At 44.9% G+C, this 18,081-nt stretch overlaps 1 protein-coding gene across 7 annotated transcripts in view; it reads left to right on the plus strand.

Moving 5' to 3' along the window:
* The window catches only part of LOC132389608 (zinc finger protein 226-like), a 30,806-nt gene extending 13,578 nt beyond the window's left edge, over positions 1 to 17,228 (plus strand). For 5 of the 7 annotated variants that reach the window (XM_059962104.1, XM_059962103.1, XM_059962101.1 and 2 more), the window contains exons 3-4: positions 4,244 to 4,359; positions 5,804 to 8,814. In XM_059962104.1, the coding sequence (XP_059818087.1) occupies positions 6,204 to 7,412 (1,209 nt within the window). In that variant the 5' untranslated portion in view covers positions 4,244 to 4,359; positions 5,804 to 6,203 and the 3' untranslated portion in view covers positions 7,413 to 8,814. Of the gene's footprint in view, positions 1 to 4,243; positions 4,360 to 5,803; positions 8,815 to 15,187 lie in introns of those variants that run through there. The other 2 variants (XR_009510619.1, XM_059962106.1) reach the window with 2 other exon arrangements.
* Positions 17,229 to 18,081: the final 853 nt, after the last annotated feature.

Consider the following 18,081-nt stretch of genomic DNA (forward strand, 5'->3'; position numbering starts at 1 on the left):
ACCCAATGTAGAATGGCCTGCTCTCTAGTTGGTTCCTCAACATTCATATGCAATGGCAAGCATTTAAAGATTGCATGGATGAACTACAACAAGTGTTCATCCCAGTTTTGCAAAAGAATAAACCAGGGAAGGTAGTGCACCCGTGGCTGACAAGGGAAATTAGGGATAGTATCAAGTCCAAAGAAGAACGATATAAATTAGCAAAAAATTGACACACCTGAGGACTGGGAGAAATTCAGAGACCAGCAGAGGAGGACAAAGGGCTTAATTAGGAAAGTGAAACAAAGATCATGAGAGAAAGCTGGCAGGGAACATAAAAATTGACTGTAAATGTTTTTTATAGATAAGTGAAAAGAAAAAGATTGCTCAAGACAAAGGTAGGTCCTACACAGTCAGAAACAGGTGAATTGATCATAGGGAACGAAGACATGGCAGACCAATTGAATAACTATTTTGGTTCTGTCTTCACTAAGGAGGACATAAATAATCTTCCAGAAATAGTAAGGGACCGAGGGTCCAGTGAGATGGAGGAACTGAGGGCAATACATGTTAGTAGGGAAGTGGTGTTAGGTAAATTGAAGGGATTAAAGGCAGATAAATCCCCAGGGCCAGATGCTCTGCATCCCAGAGTAGCCCAAGAAATAGTGGATGCATTAGTGATAATTTTTCAAAACTCCTTAGATTCTGGATTAGTTCCTGAGGATTGGAGGGTGGCTAACGTGACCTCACTTTTTTTTGAAAATGAGGGAGAGAGAATCCGAGGAATTATAGATTGGTTAGCCTGACATCGGTGATGGGGAAAATGCTAGAGTTGGTTGTGAAAGATGTGATAACAGCACATTTGGAAAGAGATGAAATAATCGGACAATGTCAGCATGGATTTGTGAAAGGAAAATCATGTCTGGCGAATCTTATAGAATTTTTTGAGGATGTAACTAGTGGAATGAATAGGGGAGAAAAAGTGGATTTGGTATATTTGGATTTTCAAAAGGCTTTTGACAAGGTCCCACACAGGAGATTAGTGTGCAAACTTAAAGCACACAGTATTGGGGGTATGTTATTAATGTGGATAGAGAATTGGTTGGCAAACAGGAAGCAAAGAGTGGGAATATACGGGACCTTTTCAGATTGGCAGGCAGTCACTAGTGGGGTACTGCAAGGCTCAGTGCTGGGACCCCAGTTGTTTACAATATATATTAATGATTTAGACGAGGGAATTAAATGCAGCATCTCCAAGTTTGCGGATGACACGAAGCTGGGCGGCAGTGTTAGCTGTGAGGATGCTAAGAGGATTCAGGGTGACTTGAATAGGTTAGGTGAGTAGGCAAATTCATGGCAGATGCAATTTCATGTGGATAAATGTGTGGTTATTCACTTTGGTTGCAAGAACAGGAAAACAGATTATTATCTGAATGACCGATTAAGAAAAGCGGAGGTGCAACAAGACCTGGGTGTCATTGTACACCAGTCATTGAAGGTGGGCATGCAGGTACAGCAGGTGGTGAAAAAGGCAAATGGTATGTTGGCATTCGTAGCAAGAGGATTCGAGTACAGGAGCAGGGAGGTTCTACTGCTGTTGTACAAGGCCCTGGTGAGGCCACAGCTGGAGTACTGTATGCAGTTTTGGTTCCCTAATCTGAGGGAAGACATTCTTGCCACAGAGGGAGTACAAAGAAGGTTCACCAGATTGATTTCTGGGGTGGCAGGACTTTCATATGAAGAAAGACTGGGTCGACTAGGCTTATACTCGCTGGAATTTAGAAGATTGAGGGGGGATCTTTTTGAAACGTGTAAAATTCTAAAGGGATTGGACAGGCTAGATGCAGGAAGATTGTTTCTGATGTTGGGCGAGTCCAGAACGAGGGGTCACAGTTTAAGGATAAAGGGGAAGCCTTTTAGGACCAAGATGAGGAAAAGCTTCTTCACACAGGGAGAGGTGAATCTGTGGAATTCTCTGCTACAGGAAACAGTTGAGGCCAGTTCATTGGCTATATTTAAGAGGGAGTTAGATATGGCCCTTGTGGCTAAAGGGATCAGGGGTATGGAGAGAAAGCAGGTACAGGGTTCTGAGTTGGATGATGCATGATCATTCTGAATGACAGTGCAGGATCGAAGGGCCTAATGGCCTACTCCTGCACCTATGTTCTTTGTTTCTATGTGTGGAAAATTAAAATCTCCCACAATCGCAACCTTATGCTCACTACAAATATCTGCTATCTCCTTACAAATTTGCTCTTCCAATTCTTGCTCCCAATTAGGTGGTTTATAATACACCCCTATAAGTGTTACTATACCTTTCCCATTCCTCAATTCCAGCCAAATAGGCTCCCTAAATGAGCCCTGTAATCTATTTTGTCAAAGCACTGTTGTAATATTTTCTCAGACAAGCATTGCAATACCTCCCCCTCTTGCCCTTCTGATTCTATCACACCAGAAGCAACAAAATCCAGGAATATTTAGTTGCCAGTCACACCCCTCCTGCAACCATGTTTCACTAATAGATACAACATCATATTTCCAGTTATCAATCCATACTCTAAGCTCATCCACCTTTCTTACAATGCTCCAAGCATTAAAACAGATGCATTCAAGATACTTTCCACCTCGTCCTCTCTGTTTATCACTAATGGTGCAAACAACTTTATTATCTCTTTTTTTTTCCTTCTCCCCTACATCTTCGGTCTGAGCGCTCCTACATCAGGGAGGAAGTTCAAATCAGCTCTGTGTTAAAAGTTTAGCCATCACAGTGACTGAAGGCAGCTGCAGGTTCATGAGGGACTGTTACCGTCAGATTCTGCAGTTCTTGCGGCTGCTCATCGCACCCAGGACTGAACTCTGGTCAGTGAGTATTGGAGGAGTCTGTTCTGCTGATGTTAGACTTAATCTAGACTGGTGTTTAATATTGTGGATCTGTGAAAGATAAATCAGTTCTGTATCAAATCCCGTGTCTCAGATATTTACTGTCTAGAGACACTCACAATGTACACTAGAAAGGCCACTCAGCCCATCTGGTTCCTGCCCATGTTTCTGTTCCGTATCTGTATATCAAAATCTCTCCCTGTCGTTCCCCTCTCACTCTCCCTGAGATGACAGGTTGCAACTAGTCACCACTCCGTGGGATAGGAGATTTCCTGTGAATTTCATGGAAACATATAAATGCACAACTCATTACAGATGCTTTGTCCCACATTGTTGTGCTGACCATGTATCTTACTCTAGAAACTGCTTAGAATTACCCTGCCACACAGCCACCTATTTTCCTAAGCTCCATGTAACTATCTGAGAGTCTCTTAAAAGACCCTATTGCATCCGCCTCTACCACTGTCGCTGGCGGTGCATTCCACACACACGCCAATCTTTGCTTAAAAAAACTTAGCTCTGACATCTCCTCTGTACCTACTTCCAAGCAGCTTAAACCTATTCCCCCTTGTGTGAGCTGTTTCAGCCCTGGGGGAAAAGCCTCTAGCTATCCACAAGACCAATGCCTCTCATCATCTTTTACACCTGCATAATTTTCTCCAGGGTGAATAAGATGATGAGCTCACTGTGGTTTTGTGTCTCTCTCTCCCTCTCCCCCTGCCCCTCTCTCTCCTCTGACATCACAGTCCCAACTCACTCAGGCTCTTAAAGCGACACTCACAGTAAGCGAACCTGAGGTCTCGGAACACAATGCACCTCTAAAGTCTGACAGCAGACTAGCGAGTGAATCTTCGATGGTGCAGAGTCAGAAACCAAAGAGTTGCCAGCCTGAGTCAGGGCTTTGGGGCTCCAGAGAGAGATGGGGTCTAGAGTTTACCAGGAGGAGCAGGAATCAGATCAGCAGGATGTGGCTACAAAAGAAAAATCAGAAACATTTGGAAACTGGTTGGCCGAAAAGAAGGTGGTTAATTTCAGGCAGCAAATGTGGAGAGGAATAAAAAGACATCATTTAGGGAGAGCCCCTTCAGCATGCCAAGCCTGTGTACTCCGCTGCTTAGTTCCTCTCTGAATTGCAGAGTTCCTCCAGTGTTTTGTGTATGTGCATCTCTGTATTTCCAGCAACTGCAGAATCTCCTGTGTTTTATAACTGCATTTTACTTTGGCATTAGATACACGTTGATATTGAGTATATTGTTTATGGGAGCCGCTTTCTGCGTTAAAACAGCTGCAGAATTTTTCTATACACACGATAAAAAAAAAAATGAGGTATGGACATTGAACCGGTGCTTGCAGAAATGGTTAATGGCACCGTGATTACCCATAGGGCCATGCGTTAAGAATTTTGCCAGCGCTGAAGCGCCGATGAAATGCGCAGGCGTCCGGCTGAGGACGTCCCCGATGCACGCAGTACACAGAAGGCCTTGAAAATGTCGGGTGCAGGTAAGAGCAATTCTCTGTGTTTTTATCTTAAACACCGACTTCGGGACAATTCCTGTGAAATCCAGAGACCGTGGCCAACAATCTGAGGGCTGTCCTGCTCTTGTCCCTCTCTCTCAGCACCACGATCCATACACGGACCCCGGGGAGCTTCCGGCTGCTAAGTGAATGGGAACTGATGGATCTCTCAGACAGAGCTGAGCTCCAGCTATCTAAATGCAAGGATTAGGAACTCAGAGAAAGGGAACAAAATCTTTTACATCACCAGTTGAGAAAATCACCTTTGTTCTACCTCCAATCACTAACAAGAGAAAACCTGCAGATGCTGGAAATCCAAGCAACACACACAAAATGCTGGAGGAATTCAGCATTAGTACTCTTTTCCATAGATTCTGCCTGGCCTGCTGAGCTCCTCCAGTATTTTGTGTGTGCTGCTTCCTCTACCTCCTCTTGCTCTGGACTTTTCTACTGGTGAAAACATGTTTTGACCAATTCTCCCTGGGTACGTAATGATATCAAACACCTTTGCCCTGGGCAACAAGTAGCTTTCACATCACAAATGTGCCAGACTCCAGTGAGACAGAAAGACTTCTGCCCTTCCCTTCGTATTCATTGGCATTGCCATCACTGAGTTCACCACTGTCAGTCTCTGTCTGATGTGTGTATTGTGGCGATGCAAACGTTGCTGGAGAATTGTGGCGATGCAAATGTTGCGGGAAAATTGGGGGAGGCTTCAGGGGCATATAGAAACTGAGTTCACCACTATCAGTCACTGGGGGGGAGGGTTCAGGGGAAATATTTATGTCGAATACAGAAACTGGTGATACTTGTGTGTATTCTGGTGTTGCAAAAGTTGCTGGAAAATTTGCAAGTGGGAAGAAGTAGAGTGATATTTGGAAATCTGCCTTTTTAAAGCGTAACTTAGCAAGCAAACCACATATGGACAATATGCCAAAACTTTGGTGAGAAAATCCTTCAATTCCCATTACAGGCCAGCTACATAGGTTGTGTGAGAGTGCAGATGAACTGGATCGAACCCAGAGGAGATCAAAGTTCCTATTGACCGTGATTTGCTCGCTGTGAAAATGAATACCTCTCTATAAAAAATGCACAGTGCAAGATTTATGTACACGCTGGTTATTACAAATTAGAGGGGGTATTGAAGATGGGGAGACCTGTAGTGTCCCTGATGCCCTCACTTACAAGAAGTGCATCCAGCTGCAGCTTTTAACCCTGCACTTCAAGGAGTTGGAACTTGAACTACATATGGAAATTGATGGACATTCCAGATACCAGCACTCTGCCCAGTCAGGAGATGATTACTCTGTTCAACTTGGGTTGAACGTCACTGTAACAGTGTGATACCAAATCAAATCTTGGCAACTCAAGTAATCTCATCTGAAATGTTGTCCTACACCCATTGATGGATTTTGTAAATCTTTTACAGGTTAAAAACGGGAAGGAATTTGTCTCCAGGAATCTCACACACGACACGCCAGTTTTGTTGTCTCTTTCTAGATATTTAAGAAGTGGAGCAAGGGATTCAATCGACCATCCTTCTTGCTCAGACTGTGCGAAGGGATTCACTCGGTCATCTGACCAACCAGCAAGCCCGTCATTTTACACAGGAGAAAGGCCATTCACCTGCTTAGGAATGGATTCACTCAGTCATTTCAACTGAAGGTATATCAGCAAGTTCACACAGGGCAAGGCCATTCATCTGTTGTGTGTGTGAGAAAGGATTCTGTCGGGCATCCCACCTGTGGACACACCAGTCAGATCACACTGGGCAGAGGCTGGTCATCTGCTGAATTTAAGGGAAGGGATTCTCTCGGTCATCTGTCCTAATGGCACACCAGCGTGTTCACACCAAGGGGCGGTCATTCACCTGCACAGTCTGCAGGAAGGGATTCACTCAGTCATCCAAACTACAGAGACATCAGCGAGTTCACACTGGGGAGAAGCTGTTCACCTGCTCAGTCTGTGGAAAGGGATTCACTCGGTCATCCAACCTACAGAGTCATCAGAGAGTTCACACTGGGGAGAAGCCATTCACCTGCTCTGACTGTGGGAAGAGTTTCACTCGGTCATCCCAACTACTGGTACACCAGTCAGTTCACACTGGGGAGAAGCCGTTCACCTGCTCAGACTGTGGGAAAGGATTTACTCAGTCATCCAACCTACTGGTACATCAGCGAGTTCACACTGGGGAGAAGCCATTCACCTGCTCAGTCTGTGGGAAGGGATTCACTCAGTCATCCAACCTACAGAGTCATCAGAGAGTTCACACTGGGGAGAAGCCATTCACCTTCTCAGTCTGTGGGAAGGGATTCACTCTGTTATCCAACCTACAGAGTCATCAGCGAGTTCACACTGGGGAGAGGCCGTTCACCTGCTCAGAATGTGGGAAAGGATTCACTCGGTCATCCCAACTGCTGGTACACCAGTCAGCTCACACTGAGGAGAAGCCGTTCACCTGCTCAGTCTGTGGGAAGGGATTCGCTCAGTCATCCAACCTACAGAGTCATCAGAGAGTTCACACTGGGGAGAAGCCTTTCACCTGCTCAGTCTGTGGGAAGGGATTCGCTCAGTCATCCAACCTACAGAGTCATCAGAGAGTTCACACTAGAGAGAAGCCATTCACCTGCCCAGTCTGTGGGAAGAGATTCACTGATCCATCCATCCTACAGAGTCATCAGAGAGTTCACACTGGGGAGAAGCCGTTCACCTGCTCAGACTGTGGGAAGAGTTTCACTCGGTCATCCCAACTACTGGCACACCAGCAATTTCACACTGGGGAGAAGCCATATACCTGTTCAGTCTGTGGGAAGGGATTCACTCAGTCATCCAACCTACTGGTCCACCAGCGAGTTCACACTGGGGAGAAGCCATTCATCTGCTCACCGTGCGGGAAGGGATTCACTAGCTCAGCTAAACTGAAGATACATCAGAGAGTTCACACCGGGGAGAAGCCGTTCACCTGCTCATTCTGTGGGAAGGGATTCACTCGGTCATCAAACCTACTGGCACACCAGTCAGTTCACAATGGGAAGTAGCCATTGTTATGAATCCCTGGGTTTCCTTTGCTGTGGACTGTCATTTTAAGAGAGAGAGATTAAGAAGGTGAATCAGTCTGACTTGCAGCTTGTTTACATCGCTCGCAGCTTGTTTAGTTTTAACCGAGAACACAGACACTCAGAGTCAGACGGAGACGAAGGAGGGAAAATGGAAGGATCGAAACCAGGGAACTAGTGGCCAAGAGTCACTGTTTAGAAGTTTCCTATGCCCACAAGGGTGGGTTAATTATTGATCCATGTACATTGAATGTGTGTTTGTCACCTTGTTTGATCCATAGGAGTGGATCTGATTTGGGATGTCCTGTGGAAACCACTTATGTGTTAACCCTTGCCTGGCTGTGATGTGGTAGTTCACTTGAAGATGATACACCTTGTGACAAGTCACTTTTGGTGATAATTTGTATGTGGATTTGGAGCGATGACGGATAAAATCTACAGCGACTGTTCTCTTGTTTTACCACCGTGGAACCTGAGGAATTTGACATATTTGCCTTCTCTCACCATTTACCCTGGATTACAAATCTCTCTCCCTCATCGCCTATTCTGTGGTTGAACTGAACTTTCATACTTTAGCATCTCAAGACTGCAAGCCTTGTTTCCCCTGAGCTCAATAGTTTGGGAGTTATACTTATACACATTTATAAACTTAACACTGTTAACTTCTGTTTATCTTGTTTAAGTTGCAATATTACAAGTAGATTCCAATAAAGACAGATTTAACATCAAAACCAAACTCCAGATGTAATCTATTGCTGCTGGCTTGTTTCTAAAGCATTATGGTTCGTAACAAATTTGGGGCCTGCGTCTGGGATATGAACAAATTTGCGAGCTATTGATCGAAGAATTATCATTTGATTGGGGAAATCCCTTTTGATTTATTTGTTGTGGAAATCACCAGCAATGGACATTTATAAATTTCTAGAAGCGCCAACCCCTAAGGGATTAGGAAAAGCCAAAAAGAATGAATTGCTGACTGATGCTAATGGATGAATCTTAAGCAGGTAAGGGGCTGTGAAGGACAAGGGCAAGCACACAACTGGGAGAGAAGGTAAAGGTAAAACAATAGGGGTTTTATTATAAAATATAGGCATCCACCCCATTTTTCAGAGACTGGGATCCCTGGTTCAACCGGTAATGACGTGCATTTCAATGTGCTCACCTCCCAGTCCTCGATTCTCCAAATGAAATTGTTATCACATTTGATCTTTCTTCATATGATGACCTAACCATTTCAGGGATCAGTCTGTTGAAACTTCATTGCACTCTCTATAACAAATACTCTCTAACCACTTTGTTAATCCTCTGTGCAAAAACTGTTCATCTTCTGCAGCCCCGTGTTGCCCCAACCATTCAGCTCCCAACCCTGTCATTGGCCCCACTTGCAGGTCAACAGTGTGCCGGTGTTTCCCCCCCAATATGAATCCCTATGCTCGCCACCACCGTGGGCTCAGACATTTTCACAGATTTCCACCGGGACAAACATCTTGTCCGCCCCCTCTCACACGATCTATTTCCTTTCAATAAAATCCCTCCTCTCCTTCCCCTGGGAGCTGGCATCAAACCGACGGGCCGAGCGGTCTCCTCCTACCTCTCGGTGACACATCAGACTCCGGCCGCAGGTGACGCTTCACAAACGCCCCAACTTCTCTTGGAGGGAAATGGAAATAAATCAAAAAACGGACATTTACTCCACTGTGATGTGGAGTTTGAGGCCGGAGCGGGAGGCGAACTCAGCAGGGGTAACGCCCTCTGGACTTGTCCAACTCTGCGACTGGTGGTAACAAGTGATTGACATCGCTTTGCACCAATGGGAATAGTGCAGCCCCTGAATCCTCTGTTGATAGCGGTGGGGGAGGGCTGGTCATGTGATTATTAGCCCAGCTATTAAACTGATAAAGCCCGAGCTCACCAGCGCATGGATGACGTAAGACGCTGTGCACGTAAGGGCAGATCCCGGTGTGGGAAGCCCATGCGTGACGTCAGGTGCGAGGGGGGTCTGTGCGACGTCACCTGTGGGGATGCGCTCGCATTTAAATGCACCTTAATGTGCGTTTCTTATGATTTCAGAGGGACAACAACATTAATCATGGGTTTCATTACAGAATCCACTGTTGTGAGATGTAAAGTCACTTGTTATGTGTCTGGCTGGGCCGTGTTGTTTTGGGGGCTATTGATCGATTAATTATCTATTTGATTGGGCATATCCCTTTTGATTTATTTGTGTGTGGAAATCAGCAGCAGTGGATATTGATAAATTTCTGTAGGTTGGATGACTGAGTGAATCCCTTCCCACGTACTTCCTCATCCAGGTCATCCACTCTTGGTCGTCCTGGAATCATTCTTTGAAACTTCTCCGGACCCACTCCAATACGAACACATCTTTTGCTCAGATAATAAGTCGTAAGTACAGGTCGGAATCTGCTCACAATACACCAACAGTGATCTGCCCAATGCGTTATAAAGCTATAGTATCGCATCCCTGCTCTTCTAATGCTAACATTGCAGTTGTCATCTTTAATCAACTCAATTTGCAAGCAAACCTTTAGGGCCTCTTGCTCAAGGACTCACAAGCACTTATGAACCTCTAATTTTTTCAAGTTTCTCCCATTTATTTTTTTTCTACGCCCAATTACTTCTACCAAATGTACATGACTTGCATACACTGTATTTCAACTGCTACTTTGCTGGCATTCTCCAGGCCTATCGAAGTCCTTCTGCAGACTCCCGCTTTGCTCTAAACTATCTGTCCCGTACCTATCTTTGTATCAACTGCAATGTTCGTCACCAAGGTATCAATTCCGTCATCCATATCATTCAGATTTAACATGAAACGATGCGGTCTCAATACTGACCCCTACAGAACAGCATTAGTTACCGACAGCAAAACAGAATTGCCCACATTATTCTGACACTTTCTCCCTTGTCAGCACAAGTTTCTTTCCTGTAATTCCATGAGCTGTGATCCTGTTAAGCAGCCTCACGTGCAGCACCTTAGAAACATAGAAAACCTGCGGCACGTTACAGGCCCTTTGGCTCACAAAGCGATGCCGAACATGTCCTTGCTCTAGAAATGCCAAGGGTTACCTACAGTTCTCTATTTTTCTAAGCTCCGTGTACCTATCCAGGAGTCTCTTAAAAGACCCTATCGTGTCCGCCTCCACCACCATTGCCGGCAGCCCATTCCAAACACTTACCACTCTCTATGTAAAAAAAACATACCCCTGACATCTCCTCCGTACCTACTTCCAAGCATCTTCAAACTATGCCCTCTCGTGCTAGCACTTTCAGCCCTGGGAAAAAGCCTCTAACTATCCACACGATCAATGTCACTCATTTTCATGGACACCTTTATCAGGACACCTCTTATCCTCCATCACTCCAAGGAGAAAAGACTGAGTTCACTCAACCTATCCCTATCCAAACAACATCCTCGTAAATCTCCTCAGCACCCTTTCCATGGCTTCCACATCCTTCCTGTAATTTGGCGACCAGGACTGAGCACAGTACTCCAAGTGGGGTCTGACCAAAGTCCTATATAGCTGCAACATTACATCTCGGCTTTTAAACTCAAGCCTGCGGATGATTAAGGCCAACGCACAGTATGGCTTCTTAACCACAGAGTCAACCTACATAGCAGCTTTGAGTGTCCTGTGGACTCCGTCCCCAAGATCCCTCTGTTCCTCCACACTGCCAAGAGGCTTACAATTATTACTATATTCTATCATATTTGACCGAAGCAAATGAACCACATCACACTTCTTTGGGTTGAAGTCCATTTGCCGCTTCTCAGCCCAGGTTTGCAGACTATCAATATCCCCCTGCAACCTAACCCAACCTTTGTGTCATCAGCAAATTTACTAACCCGTACCTCCACTTCCTCATCCAGGTCATTTATTAAAGTCACGAAGGGTAGGGGTCCCAGAACCGATCCCTGAGGCAGACCACTGGTCACCGACCTCCATGCAGAATATGACCAGTATACAACCACTCTTAGTCTTCTGTGAGCAAGCCAGTTCTGGATGCACAAAGCAATGTGCCCTTGGATCCCATGCCTCCTTACTTTCTCAATAAGCCTTGCATGGGGTACCTTGTTGAAGATCATCTGAAAATCCAAGCAAACAACATACACTGCCTCTGCTTTATCTACCTTGCCTGTTATTTCCGCAAAGTATTCCAAGAGATTTGTCAGTCAAGATTTCCTTGAAGGAATCCGGCTGACTTTGGCCTACTTCATCATGTTTCCCCAATTACAGTACCCAAAAAACACACTCTTAGTACACTCTAACATCTTCCTGACCACTAAGGTCAGACTGTCCAATAATAATAACTGTCCAACAATAATAACTGTCCAATAATTTTCCTCTTAAATTGTGGAGTGACATTTGCAAATTTCTGGTCCACCAGAACCGTTCCAAAATCTAGTGATTTGTGATAGATCATTACTCATCACTTGAAGAGAAAACTAAGGGGGAACTTCTTCATTCAGAGGCGGGGAGAGTGTGCCCCGAGCTGCCAGAGCAAGTGGCAGGGACGATTGTAATCTTTTAGAGAAGTTTGCTTAGGTCACTGGATGAGAAGCATATGGAGGGCGATGGTCTAGGTGGAATTTGTTGGAACTCGGAAGATTAATGCTTTAGCACGGACTAGACTGGCCGAATGGCATTTTCCTGTGTTATAGTGTTTTATGACTCTAATGCCTTCACAATCTCTTCAGCCACCTCTTTCTGAACTCTGCGGTGTCTTATCTACCTTCAGGCCTTTCCGCTTCAATAACCCCTTCTCTCCTTAGTAAAAGCATGTATCCTCACTTCTGCCCCAGGTACTGCTGAATGTTTGGCTTTTATGTAATAAATTTAATGACACAACTGTAGTGGGTGACTTCACTCTGCAGGAGGATTGGGAAAGTCAGATTGGCGTGAGATCGCAAAAGAGGAGATGTATTGAATGCTAACGAAATGGCTTTTTAGAGCAGCTGATGGTTGAGCCTACTCGGGGAACTGCTATCTTACATTGGGTGTTGTGTAATAACCCAGATCTTATTAGGCAGGTTAATGTAAAGGAACCATTAGAAGGCAGTGATCATAATATGATTGAAGTCCTACTGCAATTTGTGAGGGAGAAGCACAGGTCAGATGCATTGTATCGCAGGGGAATGACAGGGAATTTCAGAGGCATGAGAGAGGTGATTCCTCAGGTGGATGCTGGTGGAGATGACGCCAGAGCAGAAATGGCTGACGTTTCTGGGATTAGTTCATAATGTACAGGATAGATATGTCCCACAGACGTAGTACTGACAAAGGAAGTGAAAGACTGTACAAAAGCATATAAGGTAGCAAAAGTGAGTAGTAGGTTGGATAACTGGGTAGCTTTTAACATCCAACAGCAGGCAAATTTAAAATAAAAGCTATAAGGGGAAAGGTGAAATAAGACAGCAAACTATACAATAATATCAACCAGTTATAAAATATACGAAAGGGAGGCGAGAGTTGATATTGGACCACTGGAAAATGATGCTCATGGGGTACAAATGGGGAAGAGATGGTAGATGAACTTGATAGGTACTTTGCATCCGTCTTGTCTGTGGAAGACACCACCAGTGTGCCAGAGATCCATGAGTGTCAGGGAACAGGAGTGAGTGCCATTGCTATTACAAAGGAAAACGTTTGAGGCAAACTCAGGTTCTTAAAGTGGATAAGTCACCTGGACCAGATGGACTACATCCCAGAGTCCTGAGAGAGGTTGCTGGAGAGATAACAGATGCATTGGTCATGACACGTCAAGAATCACTTGATTCTGGCATGGTCCCGGAGGACAGGAAGATTGCACATGTCAATCCACTCTTTGAGAAGGGAGGAAGGCAAAGTAAAGCAAATTATAGTCCAGTTAGCCTAACCTCAGTGGCTGGGAAAGTGTGGAGTCATGATAACAGATGAGGTTCTGGGGTACTAGGAGACTAATGATATAATGACAAAGCCAGCATAGGTTCTGTACAGGGAAATCTTGCCTGACAAGTCTTCGAGGAAGTCATAAGCAGGATGGACAAACGAGAGGCAGTGGATATCATTTACTTGGATTTTCAGAAAGCATCTGATAAGGTGTCACACATGAAACTGCTTAACAGGATAAAAATCCGAAGTAATACTGGCATGGATAGAGGAATGGCTGACAGCCAAGAGGCAGCGAGTGGGAATAAAAGGGGCCTTTTCTGGTTGGCCAGCAGTGATTAGTGGTCTTCAGGGGTCAGTATTCGGACCGGAACTTCTTACATAGTTTGTCAATGACTTGGATAATGGAACTGATGGGGTTGTGTGGCTCAGACTGTGGGAAGAGATTCACCACATCATCTCACCTAGTGACTCACCAGTCAGTTCACACTGCAGAGAGGGATTTCACCTGCTCTGTCTGTGGGAAGGGATTTGCTCAGTCATCTAACCTACAGAGACACCAGCAAGTTCACACTGGGGAGAAGCTGTTCACCTGCTCAGACTGTGGGGATGGATTCACTCGATCATTCAACTTATAGGGACACCAGTGAGTTCACAGTGGGGAGAGGCTGTTCACCTATTCAGACTGTGGGAAGGGATTCACACAGTTAGGTAGCCTACAAGTACACCAGTTAGTTCACACTGGGGACCGGCCGTTCACCTGTTCAGACTGTGGGAAGGGATTCACCACATCATCTCACCTAGTGACTCACCAGTCAGTTTACACTGCAGAGAGGGATTTCACCTGCTCAGATTGTGAGAAGGGATTCACTCAGTTATCTGATCTACTGGCACACCAGTGAGTTCCACTGGGGAGAGGCCGTCGACCTCTGAATGTGGGAAGGCATTCACACGATTATCTCGTCTATTAAAACACCAGCAAGTTCACACCGGTTAGATGATGATCGTCTACTCAGACTTTGCGAAGAGATTCTCTCAACCGTCTTCACGAATGCTGCATCATTGTGTTCCACTGGGGAGAGGCCGTTCACCTGCTGTGAATATGGGAAGGGATTCACTCAATAATCTAACCTTGTAACACACGACTGGGTTCACATTGGGGAGAAAGATCCAATAAGCTGCAAGCTGGATATTAGTCCATCCCCATTGCTGAATGCAATTTCAAGAGTGACTGGGGGAGCCTAGTACAAAAGGGCATGACTCAAGGTTTGCAGGGCGCCCATGCAGAACAGAGATGTGGAGAATTTTTTTTAGTCAGAGGGTGGTGAATCTGTGGCATTTTTTTGACACGGGCAGCAGTGGAGGCCAAGTCATTGGGTGTGTTTAAGGCAGAGATTGATAGGTATCTGAGTAGTCAGGACATCAAAGGTTATGGTGAGAAGGTGGGGGAATGGGACTAAAGGGCAGATTGGATCAGCTCATGATGAAATGGTGGAGCAGACTCGAAGGGCCAAATGGCCGATTCTGCTCCTGTGTCTTGTGGTCGTTTTTTTTCTCATGTGCGTTATTCTTCTTCCTCCTTCTGTCCAAGGAAGTGTTAATCCCGGTGGGTTTGAGTGTAAATAGTCTTTTCTAAACTTGTCATTTCTGTTCTTACTTATCTTTGTAAATTTTATGATCGTAATGGGACTAAGATATTTTCATTTAAAAAAGTCAATGTCGGTATTGATGGAAGTGTTTATTGCCTTTGTTGTATTTGTTGATTATTGAGCTCTGTTCCACAGTTTTTTAAAGCCTTGAAATAAATTTTGTCACAGGTTTTCTCAATATTGCACTACTTTCTGTTGTCTTTGCTTGTTGATTTCCCAGATACGTGGGTATCAAGAGTCCCAAAGAAGGGTATTGGCCCGAAATGTTGATTCCCATCCACAGATGCTGCCTGACCTGCTGAGCTTCTCCAGCACTTTGTGTGAATTTCTCTCGATTTCTTGCACCTGCAAGTCCCCTTGTTTCCCAGATATTTATATGTTTAGTGAAATAACAAGCTGGTCGTGGGGTTGTGTGACTCTGTTGGTGAAATATTAAATAAAATCATTAGATAAGAGGTGGCATAGCGTTGGGCAGTGTAGAATCTGTGGGTAGTATTAAGGAACAGCAAATGTACAAAACATCCCTGATGGGAATTTTATAGTGACCCCAAAACAGTAGTAAATATGTGGTCCACAAATTACAATGAGAGATGGAAAATGAGTGCCAAACGGGCAATGTTACAATAGTCATGGGGATTGTCATGCAGGTGATTAGGAAAATCAGGATGGTGTTGGTTGGAAGAGGAGGAATTCCTAGAATGCCGACAAGATGCTTTTTCGAGCAGCTCGTGATTGAGCCCACTTGGGGATCAGCTATTCTGGATTGGGTGTAGTAATGAACCGGAATTAATTAGGTCACTTGAGTCCAAAGAACACTCAGGGGCAAGTGTTCTTAATCTGATCAAATTCACCCCGATATTAGAGAAGGAGAAACTAAAGTCGATGTGGAATAAAGAGAATTAGAGAGGCATGAGAGAAAAATTGACAAAATTGATTTAAAAAGAACATGAAACAGAGCAACAATGGCTGGAATTTCTAGAAGCAATTCAGAAGTCACAGAGTGGAAGTGGTATTCTAAAGGTAAGGTGACAAAACCGTGGCTGATAAGAGAAACCGAAGACAACATATAAAACAAAGAGAGGGCACAGAACAAAAATTACTATAAGTTGGAGGATTGGGAAGCTTTTAAAAGCAAACAGAATGCAACTAAAATCATTAAGAAGGAAAAGATGGAATACTTAGGTGAGCTAGCCAGTAATATTAAAGAGGATGCTATTTTTTCTTCAGGCATATATAGTGTAAAAGAGAGACAGAAGCGAATATCAAACCAATGGAAAATGATGCTGGAGAGGTATTAATGGGGTGAGGGTGAAAGATGATGGCTGATGAACTGAATAAGTATCGTACATCACTCTTATCTGTAGAAGACACTGGCAGGAATATGGAAGTCCCAGATATCAGTGGTCAGAATGTGTAAAGTTACGTTACTCGGGGGTATGTAGAAGGAAAGGTGGGCAGTATTTTTTTTACTGGAAGGAGAAACCGATATTCATGCCTTCATGTTGGAGCTCTGCAGGTGGAATATGATGTGTTTCTCTTCAACCCTGAGGCTGTCAAGTTGAACATCTCCAGCCATTGCAATTCTGCCATCATCCCTGCTAGTGTCCCCTTCCAATCAACTTTGGTAAGCTCTTCTCTCGTGCCTCCGTAGTTCCCCTCGCCCTACTAATAAAGATGCATCTTGTTGTACCTTTCCCCTCTCAAAGTGCAGGGTGAATTGCAACATGTTACGATCACAATGTCCACATGGTTCCTTTACCATAAGCACCCTAATCAAATTTGGTTCTTTGGACAACACCCATTCCAGAATTAACTTTTTTCAAGAGGGCACAATTACAAGCTATTCTAAAAGCACCTCATTAGTATTTTCCAAATTCCCTCTCTTGAGATCAAGGACCAACCTAATTTTCATAATCTAGCTCCACCCATCCCACTGATGGACGATTCATCTCACTCTCATTGGTGGGGAGATGCTCAGCATCCTCACCAGGATTACCAGCCTCCGGGACAGATACTTTTCCCAACCAGTAATGCTGATAAATATCTCTACCCTCTAACCCACCCTTCCACAACACCAAACACCTCTACTTTATCATTTCCCGTCTGTCATCTTATATGCAGGCATCCTATGCCGAGCGTCACTTTATGAACATACAATCAATCCGTGCACAGTATATAAGCTGTGGATATATGTTGTTACTATTGTGTTTTTGTGTTGTATTGGAGCCGGAGTAATAATTATTTCGACCTCGTTTACACATGCCTGCTGGAAATGGAATTAAACAACTCTGAACCTTGAATAAATATTTCAGCAGGCTGCAGCGTTACATTTCTGTCTCTCAGCGTTATTGCGGCAGAGCGCCACCTGGTGACAATGGAGTCCACAAATCGGGGGGGGGGGGGGGGTCCTGTTATTGTGGCAAATCACCACCAAGTGGTAGTGTTGTCCACAAAAGGGAGAGGTTTACAGCGATTGTGAAGTGGTCTGGAAGCCAACTGCAAGTGGATGAAGTGCCAGACCTGCCCGAGAACACTTTCCTCACCACGAGTCAGGTTCCCAAACAGTCCTTCCATTTGAGGCAACTTTTCAGCATCGTGACTGTTGGGGTCATCCACTGTTTCCAGTTTTCCAGGTGTGGCCTCCTCGACATTAGAGAGACCCGATGTAGTCTCTGCATTCTGCACTCTGTCCCGCTGAGTTTCTGCAGATGTTGGAGATGCAGAGTCACAGACACAAAATGTTGGAGGAAGTCAGGAGGTCCGGTAGCTTCTATAGAGGGGATAGAGCAAAGCAGAGATTTCCTGCCGAGACCCTTCATCAGGACTGGAAGTGCGGAGAAGCCGGAATAAGATGGTGCGGGGAGTGGAAAGAGCCCAAGCTGGTAGGTGATAGGTGAAGCCAGATAAGAGTGAAGGTGAGTGAGTGTGGGGGGGGGGGGGAGATGAAGTGAGACGCTGTGAGGTGGCAGGTGGAAAATGCAAAGGACTGAAAAGGAGGAATCTGATAGGAGAGGAGAGCGGACAATGGGGAAGAAACTTAAGAGGAACCAGAGGGAGACGGTCCGCAGTGGAGAAGAGAGAAGTGAGGAGACATAATGGAGGAGACTGGCGTGT

This window comes from Hypanus sabinus, unplaced genomic scaffold (genome assembly GCF_030144855.1).
Source record: "Hypanus sabinus isolate sHypSab1 unplaced genomic scaffold, sHypSab1.hap1 scaffold_61, whole genome shotgun sequence".
NCBI lineage: Eukaryota > Metazoa > Chordata > Chondrichthyes > Myliobatiformes > Dasyatidae > Hypanus > Hypanus sabinus.